The sequence below is a fragment of the Baudoinia panamericana genome, assembly GCF_000338955.1.
Source record: "Baudoinia panamericana UAMH 10762 unplaced genomic scaffold BAUCOscaffold_3, whole genome shotgun sequence".
Lineage (NCBI taxonomy): Eukaryota > Fungi > Ascomycota > Dothideomycetes > Mycosphaerellales > Teratosphaeriaceae > Baudoinia > Baudoinia panamericana.
This window is the reverse complement of record NW_006911259.1, coordinates 924,731-941,099: the sequence shown is the minus strand read 5'-3', so window position 1 is coordinate 941,099 and position 16,369 is coordinate 924,731. Positions and strand designations below refer to the sequence as shown.

General features: G+C 54.8%; 7 protein-coding genes across 7 annotated transcripts; 3 read left to right on the top strand and 4 right to left on the bottom strand.

The window, feature by feature from the left end:
* Positions 1 to 286: 286 nt before the first annotated feature.
* Positions 287 to 1,596, top strand: BAUCODRAFT_65690 (uncharacterized protein; the record flags this gene model as incomplete). Its single annotated transcript, XM_007675574.1, has 3 exons — positions 287 to 445; positions 689 to 1,180; positions 1,240 to 1,596. The coding sequence occupies 3 exons, from the start codon at positions 287 to 289 to the stop codon at positions 1,594 to 1,596; spliced, it is 1,008 nt and encodes a 335-aa protein (XP_007673764.1).
* Positions 1,597 to 1,912: 316 nt separating this feature from the next.
* Positions 1,913 to 6,993, bottom strand: BAUCODRAFT_22311 (uncharacterized protein; the record flags this gene model as incomplete). Its single annotated transcript, XM_007675258.1, has 6 exons — positions 1,913 to 2,326; positions 2,378 to 2,632; positions 2,696 to 3,099; positions 3,144 to 3,242; positions 3,331 to 3,472; positions 3,532 to 6,993. 6 exons carry the CDS (start codon positions 6,991 to 6,993, stop codon positions 1,913 to 1,915), a joined length of 4,776 nt encoding a protein of 1,591 aa, XP_007673448.1.
* A 287-nt stretch (positions 6,994 to 7,280) lies between these two features.
* Positions 7,281 to 8,457, bottom strand: BAUCODRAFT_387614 (uncharacterized protein). The gene has a single exon (XM_007675876.1). It carries the CDS (start codon positions 8,241 to 8,243, stop codon positions 7,569 to 7,571), a length of 675 nt encoding a protein of 224 aa, XP_007674066.1. The 5' UTR covers positions 8,244 to 8,457; the 3' UTR covers positions 7,281 to 7,568.
* Positions 8,458 to 8,645: 188 nt separating this feature from the next.
* Positions 8,646 to 9,936, top strand: BAUCODRAFT_120300 (uncharacterized protein; the record flags this gene model as incomplete). Its single annotated transcript, XM_007675875.1, has 3 exons — positions 8,646 to 9,321; positions 9,380 to 9,561; positions 9,631 to 9,936. The coding sequence occupies 3 exons, from the start codon at positions 8,646 to 8,648 to the stop codon at positions 9,934 to 9,936; spliced, it is 1,164 nt and encodes a 387-aa protein (XP_007674065.1).
* A 51-nt stretch (positions 9,937 to 9,987) lies between these two features.
* BAUCODRAFT_387629 (uncharacterized protein) lies at positions 9,988 to 12,120 on the top strand. Its single transcript, XM_007675874.1, has one exon. The coding sequence runs from the start codon at positions 10,197 to 10,199 to the stop codon at positions 12,009 to 12,011; it is 1,815 nt and encodes a 604-aa protein (XP_007674064.1). The 5' UTR covers positions 9,988 to 10,196; the 3' UTR covers positions 12,012 to 12,120.
* A 109-nt stretch (positions 12,121 to 12,229) lies between these two features.
* Positions 12,230 to 13,925, bottom strand: BAUCODRAFT_120298 (uncharacterized protein; the record flags this gene model as incomplete). The annotated part of the gene is made up of 2 exons (XM_007675873.1): positions 12,230 to 13,667; positions 13,726 to 13,925. 2 exons carry the CDS (start codon positions 13,923 to 13,925, stop codon positions 12,230 to 12,232), a joined length of 1,638 nt encoding a protein of 545 aa, XP_007674063.1.
* Positions 13,926 to 14,551: 626 nt separating this feature from the next.
* BAUCODRAFT_120297 (uncharacterized protein) lies at positions 14,552 to 16,237 on the bottom strand (the record flags this gene model as incomplete). The annotated part of the gene is made up of 2 exons (XM_007675872.1): positions 14,552 to 15,928; positions 15,989 to 16,237. The coding sequence occupies 2 exons, from the start codon at positions 16,235 to 16,237 to the stop codon at positions 14,552 to 14,554; spliced, it is 1,626 nt and encodes a 541-aa protein (XP_007674062.1).
* Positions 16,238 to 16,369: the final 132 nt, after the last annotated feature.

Genomic DNA, 16,369 nt, shown 5'->3' with positions numbered 1-16,369 from the left:
GTCTGCACACCGCATGGTCAAATGTGGCGGACATTGCCAAGGGTTCAATCAAACTCAAAGTGGTCGATGCTCCTTCGATTGAACGGCGGGTTAGGCGTACACGTGCTTCTAGGCAAATTTGGTTGAGGAATTGGCCAATGGCACGCTGGCGCAGACGGCAAGGCGTTGCGCACGCCTCAGGCCACTGGAGATCCGCCAGCTCCGCCAGAAGGAACTCAGCTCCCACAGTGTAACCACTCCTCCATCACCGTAGCGGCGCACTCGTTGCGCGCTCCCCACCGGCAGCATGACCTACAATCAGTATCAGCGCTATTCAGGCAACCCGTACGAGGAGCAGGGTGGAGGGGGAGGGGGATATGGCAGCTCCAATCCCTACGCCAGCGATGCGGGCAATCCCTATGGCGGCGATGCGGGCAATCCCTACGGCGGCGCATACGGCCTGACAGTATGCCCTCTCACCCAACTCGCTGCGCCGAGGCCCGCACTCTAGAGCATAGCGGTGTGTGGATGGCTGATATTTATATGGGGCTGACGAGGTGCATAGCAACACCAGCAACCCGGCAGCGGCTTACAGCCTCCGCACGTCCAACACCAGACCAGCAATTACTCCACCGCCGACTCGGACTACAGCCAAGCCCCTGGCGGCGCACCGATGGGTGGCGCGACAATGGGCGGCACCGCGTATGAGCAACAACCCATGCACGGTCAGAACGTGCAATACGTCCAGCCCTCGCCCACTCTCCTCTCCAACCAAGACTTCCTCTCGCGCGTCGAAGCCGTCAAAGCGGACATCCGCACCCTTACCACTCACGTCGGTCAAATCGCCTCTATGCATCAGCGCACTCTCTCCTCCCCCGACAGCAGCTCCTCCGCCCAACTCGAGTCCATGATCACGCAGACGCAAGTACTCAACACCTCCATCAAAGACCAGATCAAGTTCCTCGAGACCGACGCGGCGCGATCGAAGGACAACCAGGTCAAGAACACGCAGGTTGGGCAGCTGAAGAGCAGCTTCACAAAGCAACTGCAGGAGTACAGGGTGGAGGAGGCGAACTACGAGAAGAGATACCGAGAGCAGATTGCGCGGCAGTACAGGATCGTCAACCCGGACGCGAGCGATGCCGAGGTGCAGGAGGCGGCGGACGCGGATTGGGGTAACGAGGGTGTTTTCCAGACTGCTGTATGCGCCGAACGTCCCAGCCTACATACAAACATGCCCACTAACTGCCGTTCTCGCAGCTCAAAACCAACCGCTCAGCAACCGCCAACAGCGTCCTCGGCGCCGTGCGCGCACGCCACAACGACATCCAGAAGATCGAGCGCACCCTCATCGAGCTCAACCAGCTAATGGAAGACCTCGCGACGGCCATCGTGCTGCAAGAGGCGCCCATCCAACAGGTCGAGCAGCACACCGAGAACGTGAAGAAGGACACGGAAGCCGGCAACCAACAACTCGACAAGGGTATCGAGCATGCGAAGCGCGCGAGGAGGCTCAAGTGGTGGGTTTTCTGGATCGTCGTCATCATTATCTGTATCTTGGCGCTTGTTTTGGGCCTGTGGTTTGGTTTGCCGAAGGCGACGACTGGTCGGACGTAATTGCGAGATTCATTGGAGGAGCGCACCGGCGACGCGCGCAGAACGGGCATTCCGTTCGGAATGTGCCGGCTTGAACGACGAACACAATACCCTTCGCTTATTTGTACAGAAAGAAAGGTGCTCTTCCGAGCACAAGCGGCTGGCAGAGGAATCACAGCTTTTGGATAGCGAATGGCAAGGCAAGAAAGGGGCCGTGGTAATGGCAGGGACCGAAGTGAAAGTGTAGCTTTAGCTGCGGTATGCAGCCAAAATCGAATGGCGTTCAAGCGTGCAGCTTCTCCGGCGCCGTCTCGATGCTTCGTGCGTGGAATGCTATCTAGAAGTATGTGTCTAACACCCGATTGCGATGTCGGACCAAGTTATCGAGCGCTTTCAGTTTCTGACCTAGTCTGTTCTCGGACCAGTTGAGGGTGTCGTCCAGAAGTAATTGCGTGTAAGCGAAGACGCTGGCGTCGAATAAGCCGGGCTTGGCTTGCGAGAAGAAGCATTGATCGTTTGCTAGTAATGAAGACAGCGCCTCAAAGGCTTCGCCGGCATCGCGATAGACGTCGTCTTCTAAGATGATATTGGCAGGCGCTGACGCGGGCCGTGCTTTTAGGATCTCTGCCTCAGCTGCTTGGCGGAGTTGGTACGCGATGGTCATTTGGACCAGAGGGTTGGATGAGCATGGCGCGATGTAAAGACGATGCACTAGGCCAGTGTTCGCGGGCTCTAGGTATAGCTGGTATAGCTGTGCATACTGTTAGTAAGTCGCGTGCCTGGTAGCGAACAGAATGCCTACCCAAGCGTTCCGTATCCGGATCTCGAGTAGGGAGGCGTATGCTTCGTAGCGCACATCTGCAGGTTCCTCCGGCTTTTCTGCTTGTTGCTGGTTCGCAACCCATCGTTTCAGTCTGTTACTCGGGATGGTGCTCTGCGTTTTCGCTGCTTCGTCTGTAAAGCTGCTGGGGATGAGGAAGGGAAGCGCTCCTGACGGCGAAGCATGGTTGCTGGAGGGCACTGTGCGGAATGATATGGAGGTGAACTTCAGGTATGCCTATGATTGCCTTGTTCAGTATGCATAATGATGCGCGTTGAAGGGAGGATGTAGGAAACGAACCTGCCATTTTAAGCATGCGGGATTGTAGCTTGGACGGCCATGCTGCGAACCCTCCTCGCTTGTGAAGACGTGCAACACATGCTCTTCTCTTCCCCTCGGCGCTCGCAGTGGGAGCGCATTCGTTTCGTATGTGATGAGTGGGAACTTGTCGAAGATGCGCTTCACCGGTGGCGGAACGGAGAAGAGACGGTTGATGCTTGTCTTTGCGCGCGCCTGCACGCTTTCGGATGCTTGAGGTGTGGCATCCCCCTTCACGCCATCGGTAGCGACGGCATTCGAAGTATCATCGGCTGGCATTGCCATCCATCTTCTTAATTTATACGCCGTTATATCCACAGAGTAGAGGTGCAGCGGTACTCCAGCGTCGCTATGGCGGCCCGTGCCTGCCGGATCGGGAATGAGTGCTTTGAACCGTTAAAGGTGGTGCACATCGTCTCGAGAAACACACGGAAGTTGGCAATTACACAATGCATCACGGGGCCGGCGCATAGCCGAAAGTCTTCACTTGTCTGCATTGCTTGAATATCGATACCAAAGCATGCAAGAACTCGTTATGCAGTAAGGTTCGCTATACATATATGCTGCGCTCATGCAACGCTCGGGACGCTCCCCACCAAATCTTCAGAGGTCAACACCTGCTCCCGTGCTAGGGGCCAGGCTACCCTCTATTCTACGCTTGGCCTCCTGTTTCTCTTCAAGCGTGAGGTGGTCTTTCTTCGGATACGGTCTATGCTGCTCGACATGCGGAGAATGGCCAATCGACATGCCGACTTGTACCTGTGAGGAGTCAGCTACGCAGATTCTCGAATATGGAAAAGCTGCACCCTTGATCTTACCAGCGTCTCCAAAGCGCCATTGCTGTTGCCAACCAAGTCATCGTCGAAACGCATGACCCCGGGCTCGAATAGCAGTAGTAGCGTCGACCCACCGAACTTGAAGTATCCAAGCTCTTCCGCACGTTTAACCTTATCGCCCGTCTGCCGCGTGATGACTGTAGAGCCAACCATCATCGCGCCAACGCAGACCACCATCACCCGTCCATGGCACTCGGAGTCGATGGGCACGCAGACCCGAACATTCTCGCCATACACATCCAATGCTGATCGGATAGCCATGGGGTTGACCGTGTAGTATTCACCTTCGATTAGTTTAGGCTCGCCCATGGTGCCATCCACGGGTATATGGAAACGGTGGTAGTCCTGCGGCGCGAGTCGCATGATACCCAGCGCGCCGTTCCTATACCGCTTGGCGTCGTCAGGGTACGCTTGACCGAGCAGCTTCTCAATGCTGAAGTCTCGTCCCTTCACCCAGATCTTCTGCGCTTCTTCCATGCGGTTGAACACCACGCTCCTACAGTCGGATGGGGAGACAATGATATGCGGGTTGTCCGGGGCGCAGCAAGGCCTTGCATCTGGCTTGAGCTCGCGGTAGAAGAACTCGTTGAAAGTCTTGAATTCTTCTAGTGGCCGAAGTACTTCGGTAAGGTTGAGTTGATGGAAGTTGACGAAGCCCGGAATCTGCGCCGCGGAGGCCGGATCGTCGTATTTGCGGCCCTGCTTGAAGGAAAGGGATCGAAGAAGCTTGCGGATCCTCTTCTTCTCCATCTCTTTGCTTTTGAGACCCTTGTACAACAGTCGTATGCCAAGCCTGACATAGACACTCATACGCTCCTCATTGATCAAGCCGGTCAAGCGATCTTGAACGAGAATGTTTGCGGAGTTTGCGCCGAGACGGTACCCACCATAGCCGACCTTGGTAAGCACCTTCGTGTACCACTTCCGCTGCGCCTGACTGCTCGAGACGAAGCCCGCCATCACCAAATTGTTGACCGCTCGCCAGTCACTGCTCGCACAAGTCGCTATATGTGTGATGATATCTGCATCGGTTGTCCTTCTGCCTCTTGATAACCGTGGAAGGTGGCAAATAGGACACTCGTGGATCTCAACGACATGCTCCTCGTTGGAAGTGGCGTCGAATTCATCCGCATCCTGTGCCATGAGATCCGGCGACGCCATGGGATTCAAGTCCGGTGACGAGCCTTGTGTAGCATTGGCATCAGCTAAGTCATTGCCCGGTAATCTGTCACCTCTTTCACCGGCTTCACTAAGGTCAGAGACTTCCAACGTAGGTATCTGGCTGGTGCTGGTGGAGAAGTTGCTCGGTGTCCTGTCGAGACCGGCCAAGTATGGTGTACCACCCGGAGGCGATGTCTCCGGCGAGCTGCCGTCAAGCATTCCGAAGCGTGCAGACGAAGTGCGCGGGTCGCTTCCAGAATGCTTCCTCCACTGTGGTGAACTCATGTAGCTGTGATGATGCGATGTCTTCCTCAGCTGCTCCTCTAAGCATAGCACGGCTTGATCCATTGTTAGAATCTCCTCGCCGCCGTTCTCACTCCTGAAGCGCTTGAAGAAGCCGTCGATCGTACTGTTGTGTAGAGTGCTACCGAGAGTGTCTAGCATTGTCACGAGTTCGACTCTGTCAATCTTGCCACTTTCATCTGCATCGTACTGTCGCAGCATCACACGCCAGAACTGCTGCCGAAGCGCGTTGTATGGTAGGTACTTGGCGCGAATCTGCAAGACAGGGTTGTGCTTATCCTCCCACCGTGACTTGTTCTTCAGCTCTAGTGGTAAGTCATAGGTGTAAAGGCCGGTCTCATCACCAGTCCCGCTATCGGCGTTGTCGTGAGCGGAGCCCGTCCCGTTCGCTTTTACACTCGGTGCCTGGGAGGGGTAGCTTGTCGGTGCTGGACGCTGCTGTCTCTCTATGGTATCGCCGTCGCTGCTGCCCTGCCTACGCAGACTCGGCTTGTTCGGGGAGACACCGGCGGCGACGGCCATGTTGCTGAGGCTCGTGTTGGACGTTGTCCTCGTAAGCTTGTTTAGGTTCGTCCCAGAGTTATTTCGACTAAGCCGACCAATGTTGGTCTGCGACGTGCTCCTTGACATTGACACACGCCATTTGCGACGCCTGGTCTCCGCATCCGTTACTGCGTCCGGATCTGGCAGCTTGTATAGCCCGGTCTGCTCGTCCGCTACAGGCGCAAGCGAGCGCACCTTCTCTACCGGGAACATGGCTGTGCCGACAAAGTCGTTGCCAGTGAACTTGTCACGATCTACAACAGCAAATGAGAGACTGTAATTCAGCTCGTGCTTCGAGACCTGGAACACCAGCTTCTCGTCGTATACCGGGTTAAGATTATGGTTGACAACTCGCGTGCGGTAGGTCTTCTTACCGAGCGAGGTTACCACGAATGGGTCCATATCGAAGCCTGTACGGGTCATGTTGCGCTCAGGTGGCAAGTCCGTGATACGATTGATCTCGAGGAACAGAACGCCAGCGACATCAGAGCCTCCTGTGAACTCATACGTTTTGAGCTTGCTCTTCCGCTTGAGCTTGATTTTCTCCATCCGCCGCCGCTTCTGCTTCTCAGCCGATTCAATGGTCTGGCGATCGCCCGGTGTTCGTACGCCATCGTCAGCCGTCTCATCCAGCGCATCCTGGTCGTCAGCATTTGCTTCCTCCTCGTACACGTCGTCGAGATCTCGGCTGTTGAGCTTGTTGAGAAGCTCGTCGTCGTTGTCATCATCTTCATCCTCGCCATCAATGCCAGTGTCTGCTATGACGCCGTGGAACTTTTGTAGCACGTGCTGCGGAGTTGCTGCGGTGTTGAGAGGATCGAAGAGCGTGAACTTGAGTTGAACCTCGCCGGTGACATTGTCATCCTTCTTTTTGCGGCGTCCACTTCTTCGGCTTTCGAGCTTGAACCATCTCGCATCAGGCGTAGTATTGCCAGAACTGAAGATGTCGTCCAACATGACATCGAACTCGCCCATGTAGTCCTTCTTGAAGCGATCCTTGTCCCAGCACACCGCTTCAAGCAACGCACTATCCGCCTCAGTCACTGGAAACTCGAACGTCTGGTTCCACTCGGGGTTCAATGTCTTGCTGATCACACTCGTTGCCTCCTTCGCCTCCCCTAGGGTGAGGACAAGGAAAGGGTCCGAGGTACCACTCTTGTCCTTGGGCGCCAGATTGCGGGCTCGCATGACATGGACTCTGCAGCTCAAACCCATACCTTTATGGTCACCTCGCTCATTACTACTTACCGGAGCCGGCGCATCTTTTCGCCTGGCCATGTTGTCCTTCTCTACGCCGGTGAGACTTCGTGTCGGACTGACATTCCTGCTGCGTGTGGGTGGCGTCGATGGAGCCGAGCTGGGCTGCACATTGGAATGGTAACTATCACTCTTCACGCGGTGCAATGACAAGTGGTGAGGGATGTGTGGGCGAGGCATTGTGTTATGGCTTGCAGTGCCAATGCCGCTGCCCAGCACGCCGAATGACGGGGGTGGCCAAGAAGCGCTGTCCAAGAAGCAGGACAAAGGCCAAGTGGGAGCTTGATTCTCCAACTACTAATGCGCCATGCCACGCGGTCTCCGCGCCGTGGCGGACCTTTGCGGTTGGATATGAGCAAGCTGTCATGCATTGCGGGGCACTCATTACGCAATGAGGGCTGGCAGCGTGGTCGTTCAGGTGTTGAACCCTCTATCATATCATCGTTTGAACGTCGTGCAACAATGCAATCACTGACAACCGTAACATTGCCCTCTTGGCACCGGCTTACCCGGGTCAATCTGCAAATAAGAGTTCCCATAGATTGAACACACAGCTGAGAGCGTCCACAGTGCTCCTGGGAACCGGAACAGAAATGGTCTGTTCAGAAGCACGATGCACGAGATTTTAGCCGAACGTGCTACGAAACCCTCTGCGCTAGTCTGAGACTTGGGACAGCAATAATATTAGGAAGAAGTCGGCCCTCTCTGCATAGCAATCACGGTACTGCCTGAGTCCTCCGCTCGGGAGCTGTCATTCAGATTTGCTCATAGTGTGCTTTGGCAAGTTCGAAAGCCTGCTGAAACACACGCCACTTGCAAACGGCCTTGACCGTTCCGAGGCCTCTAAGCCGCATCTGCGTCTTTGCGAAGTATTGCTCCGCGAAATGCACATCGAACGCCTGCGGATCGAAGCTCATCCGGAAGCCAGCAAAGGCCGGACCCAGCTGTTCACCTGGTCCGTCAAGACCACTGTAGCCACCTACCAGTTTCTTGACTTGAGTCTGCTCGAAGTAATTGTCCAGGTGGAGATGTATGATGAACTTCCGATGGACACCTGCCGCAGGGGATGGTAAGAGCGTGCTTATTGCATTTACCACGTAGTCTCCTTCGAAGTTCCTAATGTGAATGGAGACGGTATCTGCTCGCAAAGGTGCTTCTTCCAGCCACACACTGACGTACTCCCGCTGGACCTGGCGACAGGTCTGCATCAATGGCGGCTGATATATCCGCAATTGTCGTGGAGTCACAGCACAGACGGCAAGCTCATGACGCTGTGCGATGTAGCTGTAGATGACATTTCGCAACTCGGGCGGCATAGCCAGAAAGCCTGTGGCTTGCGGCTGCACAAATGGGTCAAACGGTACAGCCGGCTTCACTACGTCCATGTCTGACGGTTTCGCTGACTGCCAGACTGCCGTCAATGAGGGCATCCGTCGTATCTCCTCTGGCCAGTCTGGAGATGTGCCGTTTGGTTGGCCGCTCAGATCCCACGGCGTCTGCGCGCTCCAATATGCCACAAGCGACAGCGTGCATCGGCGTACATATCGCAAAACGCTCCTACATATTCTGTTTCGGATCGCTTACGCAACACGTCCAAGCTTGCCAGTGTGGTTTCAATAACAATGGCATGCTGCTCGGCTGAATGTGAACCTTCCGGCGCACGGACTTGTCTCTCCTCCGCGCCAATGCAGGCACCCCAGGTCGGCCCTTTCAGCCTCAGCGGACATGGAAAGTTGTCCCTTGATACGTCTCACGTGGGCCACTGTCTCTGGCCTTAAGGTTCAATGATTCCGCGATAACAGTAATATCAACTCAGCGACATGACGTCGCACATGAACGGGTTTGCCGACAAAGGTCTGGACGAGGGCAACTTTGGCGAAAACCAGGCCATCAAGGCTGTCCGGGCGTTTGATGCATTCCCAAAGACAAAGCCATCGTATACTCAAAAGACGAACAATGGCGGCATTTGGACAGTAGTGCTGGTATGCGCGAGTTTGTGGCTAGCATGGACGGAAGTGATGAGGTGGTGGTGGGGTCACACTACGCATGAGTTCTCCGTCGAGCAGGGAGTCGGCCACGACCTGCAGATCAACCTTGATGTTGTGGTAAAGATGAGGTGCGATGATCTGCACGTCAACGTTCAAGATGCCTCGGGAGATCGCATACTTGCAGGCGAGACACTGCAGAGAGATGCAACTCTCTGGTCGCAGTGGGGTGCGAACCGCAAGCTTCATACATTGGGCGCGACACGGGATGAACGCCTAGAAATGACTGGGTACTCAAGCTATGGCGACGCCAGGGAGTACGCAGAGGACGATGTGCATGACTATTTGGGTGCCGCAAGCAGTACGAAGAAGTTCAAGAAGACTCCTAGGGTGCCGAAAAGCAAGGAAGCGGACAGCTGTAGGATCTACGGAAGCATGCATGGGAATAAGGTGCAGGGTGACTTTCATATAACGGCGCGAGGGCATGGCTATATGGAGTTTGGGCAGCATTTGGAACATAGCTGTAAGTTCACACACACGCGGACGATTGCAGATCGAATTGGCTGACTAGGAGATGAAAGCCTTCAATTTCTCGCATCACATCAACGAGCTTTCCTTCGGGCCGTTTTATCCTTCGCTGACCAACCCTCTCGACAATACATTGGCGGCTACTGAGTTTAACTTCTTCAAGTTCCAGTATTATCTCTCCGTCGTGCCCACCATCTACACAACCAATGCCAAGGCGCTCCGCAAGATAACGAAAGCTCAGCAGGGTGAGTCGCCATCCTCTGGGTCCGATGGACTTGATGCACATCCGCATCGCCACAGCAAGAGCACGGTCTTCACGAACCAGTACGCTGTAACCGAGCAGTCGCGTCCAGTGCCTGAAAACCAGGTCCCTGGCGTCTTCGTAAAGTACGATATCGAGCCAATTTTGCTCATGATCGCGGAAGAGCGGAACAGCTTCCCTGCGTTGTTCATCAGACTGGTGAACGTTATTAGCGGTGTGCTTGTAGCAGGCGGCTGGTGTTTTCAGATCAGTGAGTGGGCTAGGGAAGTGTATGGACGGAGAAGAGGTGGTAGGCAAGATAGCTTCGGCATGCTGACGCCGATGGACGAGAAGAAGGGTTCGCTTTGAACCACCATCCGACCGCTTTGACAGCATCCCTTGTCAGACTTCGCTTCCACAGGACATGTTGTTATTCCCAAGGGTGCCGTCCGTCCATGAACCGCTCCTTCCATTCCGGGATGCTTGCGCCTTCCGCTTTCGTTTCGCTGCCTAACTGGTGGCAACAATCAAATCTCGCCAAGTTTGCACGGCTCACTAGGTGTCAAGAAGTCGCGTAGAGGATGTACATCTTCTGGACTGATAAGATTTGCTGAAGTGTAAACCGCTGTATGGGCAACACCTCCTCGACAGCAATGTCGACCAGTTCGTCTAGCGCGTCCAGCATGCAGCCTCCAAGGAGCAAGGGTATGACTGTCACGGTTAATCCCAACATATCTCCGGAGCATTACTTGCAGGCCAAGATCGAAGATCACGACGAGGAAGGAGAGTATCCTAGTACTCCCGATGATAAGAAAGAAGGACTAGCTGCGCCTGTCGACATCTCCCAGTGCGCGGTGAAAGGGCAAGCCGCCAACGATGTGGAGGCCTGGATGAGCCAGCTTGAGAACCATGGCGTCGTGAAGCCAGTGCTCTCTGCCGCGAGACATACACCCTCGCCGCTTAATATACAGCCTGGAAAGAATCTTGTGGCGCACCCACCACGGAGCCCAACACGATACATATCCAAAGAAGCTCCACATAGACATACAGCAAGTCATGATGACTTGCACAATTCAATCAGCGAGTCCGTTGCCTACAATGGGGCGTCAGGTACGGTTGAGCCCTGGGTTCCGCCTTCTAAGCTTGATGACATTTTGCACTACGATATTCGTGCTCGGGCCGTCTTCTGGATGAATCGCGCCCTTACCGCAGACAAGTTCACCATGGTATTCCAGTCGGATTTGTATACCGTTTACTCGACGTCCTTCGCCAAGCACATGAGTTCTGTCATGGCAAAATCCGAACTGCTTGACCTGGTCGTGAAGATGTTCAAAGGCGCTATCGCGCACTCGGAAGGTGCAGACAATGACGCTCCGGTAATTCGTAACATCGCATGGCGCGGCCAGCCAACGTGCGAAGACCACATTAAGGCACGCGTCGAGTGCGAACGGCAGGGATCTGTGCAACGGCATCCGTTAGATGCTGCCCAGATGACGCCGAACGAGATGCAGGGCTTCATCGCTGCTTTGGACGATGATTACCGACCTAGCAACAAACTCATAACGAAAGCTCTCCTTCGCAAAGGGCGGCGCTTATTCCATGTCGCGGAGCCGGTGCGTACGAGGCTCTGGCTTCGCATGCTTTTTGAAACAGGGCACAACGAGAAGGTCTTGGAGAGCTCAGTCTGGGAAATCTACAAGCAGACATTTGGACCGTACTGCGTAGATCATCCGTATTTGGACGCCACGAACTTCTTGAAGGCCATCAGCCGAGTTTTTCCGCAAAGCGAAGATGTGGAAGTGGCACCGGAAGAGCGTGTCATCTGGGGCATTCGGCCTCGCGAAGTCTTGGGCAGAGTGTCAGATGTGCTGAAGAGGTACCACCAACATCAAGTTGCGAGGCGCTACGACGAGCTAAGCGGCGTTATGCTAGAAGCGGTCAAGAACGGCGAGTTTGTCATACCCGACCCTCTGAAGAAGGGTGCTGCGTCCAATAAGTTTCAGCAAGCACTGCTGCTCGACCCATTGTTCCCACTTCCTGCGTCACAAGAGTCACCATGGATGTTGCGTCTTCGTCGACGCGCTAACGGAGAACCCCTAGGTGACCAGCAAACTGGCTTTCCAGAAGTAAGCATGAAGCAGCTGAGCCGGAAGATCGCACGGGATCTGAAGTACGCAGCCCGGACGTTGGTGAATAGTGCTAGCGGTCGAGACCTTGATGGTGCTTGTATGACCGGCTCAGTGCGCGCGCCGTTGCGGAGTTCGGCAGGTGCTACACATTCGGAGGGACAAAAGAAGGTGTTGGATGGACATGGGTCAAGCCCGGCATCGTCAGCTGGAGTATCCGTCACGGAAGCGACAGAAGCTTCTCAACGCCTACAGGAAGCGAGGAAGACCGTCACTGAAGCTGTAAAGACCGTCAAGGAAGTCGGCAATGTCGGCTAAGCATCCAATGAGCAAGACTAACGAAGCAAAGATCATAGTGAGTTGGACGTGTCATTGTGACAATCTTTGCCGAGAGCTCCGATTGTATCGCGCCGACTTGGCAGAAGACGGTGGGCGTCTTCCATGAAGGATTGTGCTATTTTTTAACGGCGTCCGACGAGAGCCACCATAGGTAAAAGCGCAAAAGACAATGTCAATGGAACTTGAGGTCCGACCGTTCACCCGTCTCTGTCTTCCTCCTTGCTTCGCGCTTCGTTATCGCGCAGAGCATATGCATCAAGTATCCGGTGCGCCACACTCTCGCCACTCCAGTACGCTCCAGTGCTGGTACCAAGTGCGATGAACGGCGCTGTATGTTCTCCGGCAAACCAGATGCCGCGCTCAGGCATGCCGTACGTCATAGTTTCGATATCTTCGTCGCCCTTCTCCAGGCCAACCTGGAAGTTCGAATAGCTACCGTATCCGGCGTATTCATCATTTGCCCATGCCGTAGCAAGTACAGCTTTGGGCTTGCAAGCTGCGTTCGAGGCATTGTAGTTTGGAAGCAGTGTGTAGTATGGCTCAAAGAAGGCAAGCAGCCTGCTATCACGCTCTGGGTGATCACTCGATGAAGCAACGATGTTGGCAATATGCTTGCTACATTCCCCGTAGATATAGAAAAGGAGTGTTGGGTGAGCACATTCTGGTGGCAATGCCGCGAGATTCATTCCCTGCGGATCCCAACGTGAAGGATTTGTATTCGGTGCATATGCGGGCGACAGCCAGTGCGTAAAGCCGGCGTAGTGTTGTCGCCCATTTTCTTCACCATCCAGTGGCTGATGGATTGCTGTCGAAGTCGCAGTGATGTTGGGTGTCTTGCTATTCGGGTCGACACCATTGGGATGAGTGTTACGCGACGACGAAGGCGTATCCCAGAAGGCGGATGAAAAGGTGATGTAGACCTTGTCAAGCGTGCCATACCCTATGTTGGCAATCGCTTGGGACAGTCGGGACGGCAAAGGAGGGTCGAACACCCGCTCATGGTTCAGTTTGAGCCAACCGAGAGGTGCTGTAATGACAATCTCGTCGAAGTCGTGCAGTGTCCCGTCCTTGGTCCGTAGCTGTGGCCTATTGCGACGGTCGTCTTGAGCATTAGAGATGATCCTGTCGACCACCTTGTTGAATTCTATGTCTGCGCCGCTCCTCGCTGGTTGCGCCACGGTTTCCAGGACTCCGGCATAGGTTCCAGCTACAAAAGGATTCTTACCTTCGATGCATTCCTCAAGCCAGAAGAACTTCAGACTTTGCCTTTGCACTGGCTCGCCAACGTATGCTCCCCACATGCTGGTGAGCATGAGTAACGTCTCGCGCTTCCGCTTGGCAACATTTAGTGGTTCGTTCAGAAAGAGTTTCTCGGCCTTCTCAACGAAGAAGTCATAAAGGCTTGCCAGGGGATCGATACGATCATGATGCTCATTGCTGTAACGGAAAGCATCTGCTACCAGTCCATCGTCCCAGAGAATCGACGTGAGCTCCTCGGCTTCTTGCGAGTCGATAGGCTTGCCAAAAGGATCGATAATGGCTTCTTCTTCGCTTAGGCCATGCAGCCGCGTTCCGTTGTGTTGAGCTATCCGCAAGATGGGATTGTTCTCAGTCCCGTGAATCCAATTCGGGCCACTGTCTACTTCTTTAGCACTGATGTGTGTTGGTGCTCGCCCGCGTCGTGCTGACCTACAGGTCCACAAGATGGCCGAGATGATTGCTCTGCGCGACTCGGCCTCCAAGCCTGTTGCGCGCTTCAAGAATCGTCACACGGCAACCGTGCTGCAACAGCATGTCCGCGCATCTCAAGCCTGCAAACCCGGCACCCACAATGCCTATATGTGGACAAATATGATCGGCTCCGATGGGCTGCTGTTTAGACCTAGGGTTCATTGTCTTTGACGGCGCTGTACGCAATTCAAGGTCTTTACGCATGCGCGACACGCCATTGCAATCGGCATAGGCGCTATTGCCGTTGCTTTCCATACTCTGCTCGGAGCGCGTGCATAAGAAGCTACGGAGCATGCGATGACGGAGACTGCATGTTAATGACTTACAGATTCATACAGACGCCCAGTGTCGTGCAGGAGCGTATCCGGGAGCCGGACGATGTTTGCTCGTGTAGCGTTGCTAAGCTCATGAAAGTGGAAATGGAAGGGAAGGAAGTGAAGTAAGATATAGCGCATAAGATCCCGCTTGGAAAAGTGAAGAGGGAGGAAACAGTCGCGCATGTCACTGACACGGTCGACCCTGCTTCAGTGTATGCATTGAGTGCACACAAAGACTACTCATGCCCCGTCCTGCCTTGACAGTGGGTTGTCGAGGGATACACGTAATCAAAAGAAGAATCTCATGCTAATGCAACCGAAAGCTCGCGGGTAGTGCGGTCTGACCGTTTGCCATGAACATTTGAGTCCGATTGCACGCCAGTACTGCACAAGTGAAGTGAAATTCATCAGACCGGGTTCTGCATCTAACGGGCTTGACCGCCCGTCGCAATCAGAGACAAGAAGAACACTTCATCTCCAGTTACCCTGACTTAGCGAGAGCAGACCCTGAATGCAGTCCAGGTCGTCTTCTGACGACGTGCTCTGATTTTGCTGCTTATCGGACACAGTGCCTGCCGTAGGAGCCCCAGCTTCTGGCTCAACGTTCTCTTGTCCAAAATCGTGCTGCAAAGCAGACTTGTGCAACCCGGTGCGAGCGTCCTCGCGCAAGGTCGTCATCTGTGACACTCGGCCTCCTTGTGGAGCGGCGTACGAATACTCCGGACTAGAACGAGCGTTGGCCCCATCGATTAGACTGCCATCCTGGTCACGTTCAGACGGCGACCAGTTCTCCTTGTCCGAGTCGTTGCCGGGAACGTGCGCGGATAGAGTCGAATCATAACCTTTCAGCTTCGGCATGACCTTTTCGCTGCCATCCAGGCGACTCTGTAGTCGTCCGAGGGTTGTGTTGGCTCGCTGCAGGCATCCTCTTCTCCGCTCTAGCTTGGTACGATGCACGCCCTTTGCCCGTTGCGCTAACTTCGAGTTTATTGTTGCCGGCACAGAGCCTAGAATGCGTCTACCAGAAGCGGATCGTAGAAGCCCGATAGCATCCGCGGCGGAGCCACTGACATCGTCGACCGCCTTTTGCTCCAGCTCGCTGCGTGCATCTTTGTCGCACCAGAACTGCCAGGCTCGAGAGTCCCGCGATCGACCGCTCGATGACCGTGATGTACGCCTAACGCCGTCACTGCCGGTTACAGCGCTGGTATTTCCGGTAACACTCAGAGCCGCATTGAAATCCATGGGTGGGATGAGCATTGAGGCAGCGCGTGGTGGAGACGGTGAGGAGCCATTCTTGGTCGTAACGCACGCCTTACCGTCCGATGACATGGACAGACGTACGAACGACTGCGACTTCTTGCCACGTGGAGCTGCATATGCACTCTGGGTCGACGGCAGACCAGTGGCTGGCTGCTGTCGAATGGTGTTATTGACAAGGGCAATAGCCTTGTATCCGCATGCCGACGAGCCATTAGAGTCTTGGACAGCTGCATACGAGACGTTCGGAGCGCCTGCAAGCTGGGCGTCTGCTCGATAGAAGGTTGACGGCGCTGCCATGGCAATGCTTGCGGCGGTAACCACGTTGGAGCTGCTGTCGGCTGCCTCTCGCCCGTATTGGCCCGCCGCTGCCACACACACAGTGGAGGCATGCTGCGGTAGCGAGTCGGAGGCGCTGATACGGTGGGAAGGCCGCATTTGGCCAACGAGCGGGCTGGGTGGCAATACGGCAGCTTGGATGTCGGGCGCAATATGCGCGTGACGAGCCAGCTGATACTGCACGATTTCGTGTGGTAGTAGGGGCCGAGATCTGCGCCTTGAGCTTTGCCGTCTGTTCTGGAACCATATCTGAAGCACATCGTCAGTATTCGAGTTGCGGTAAGTGGGAGGCCGTGAAGCATGACATACTTGCACTTCTTTCTCACTGAGCGCGACTTGCTTCACAAGCTCAAGACGTGCTGTCTTGTCCGGCTTCGAATCCAGTTGATAAGCTGCCTCTAGAGTTGCCTGGTCGTCCGGACTTGTTCTTTTCCTTTTCTGCGGGACGGACTTTGAGTTGATATCTACCCTGTCTGAAGAGGAATTATCGTCCGATGAGAGGAGCGAGGACAGACGAAGTTCCTCATGGTGACCAGCATTTGCCACATCACTCGCCATGCGCTCAATGTCGTCGACTAGTGAAACCGAAGACAAACGATGAGCGGCACATAGAGCTTTCAAGAGAGTGGAGGGAGACCGAGGGGACGTGACGTGACGCGACGCGTGAGCTCGGACCTTAAAACTACCTGA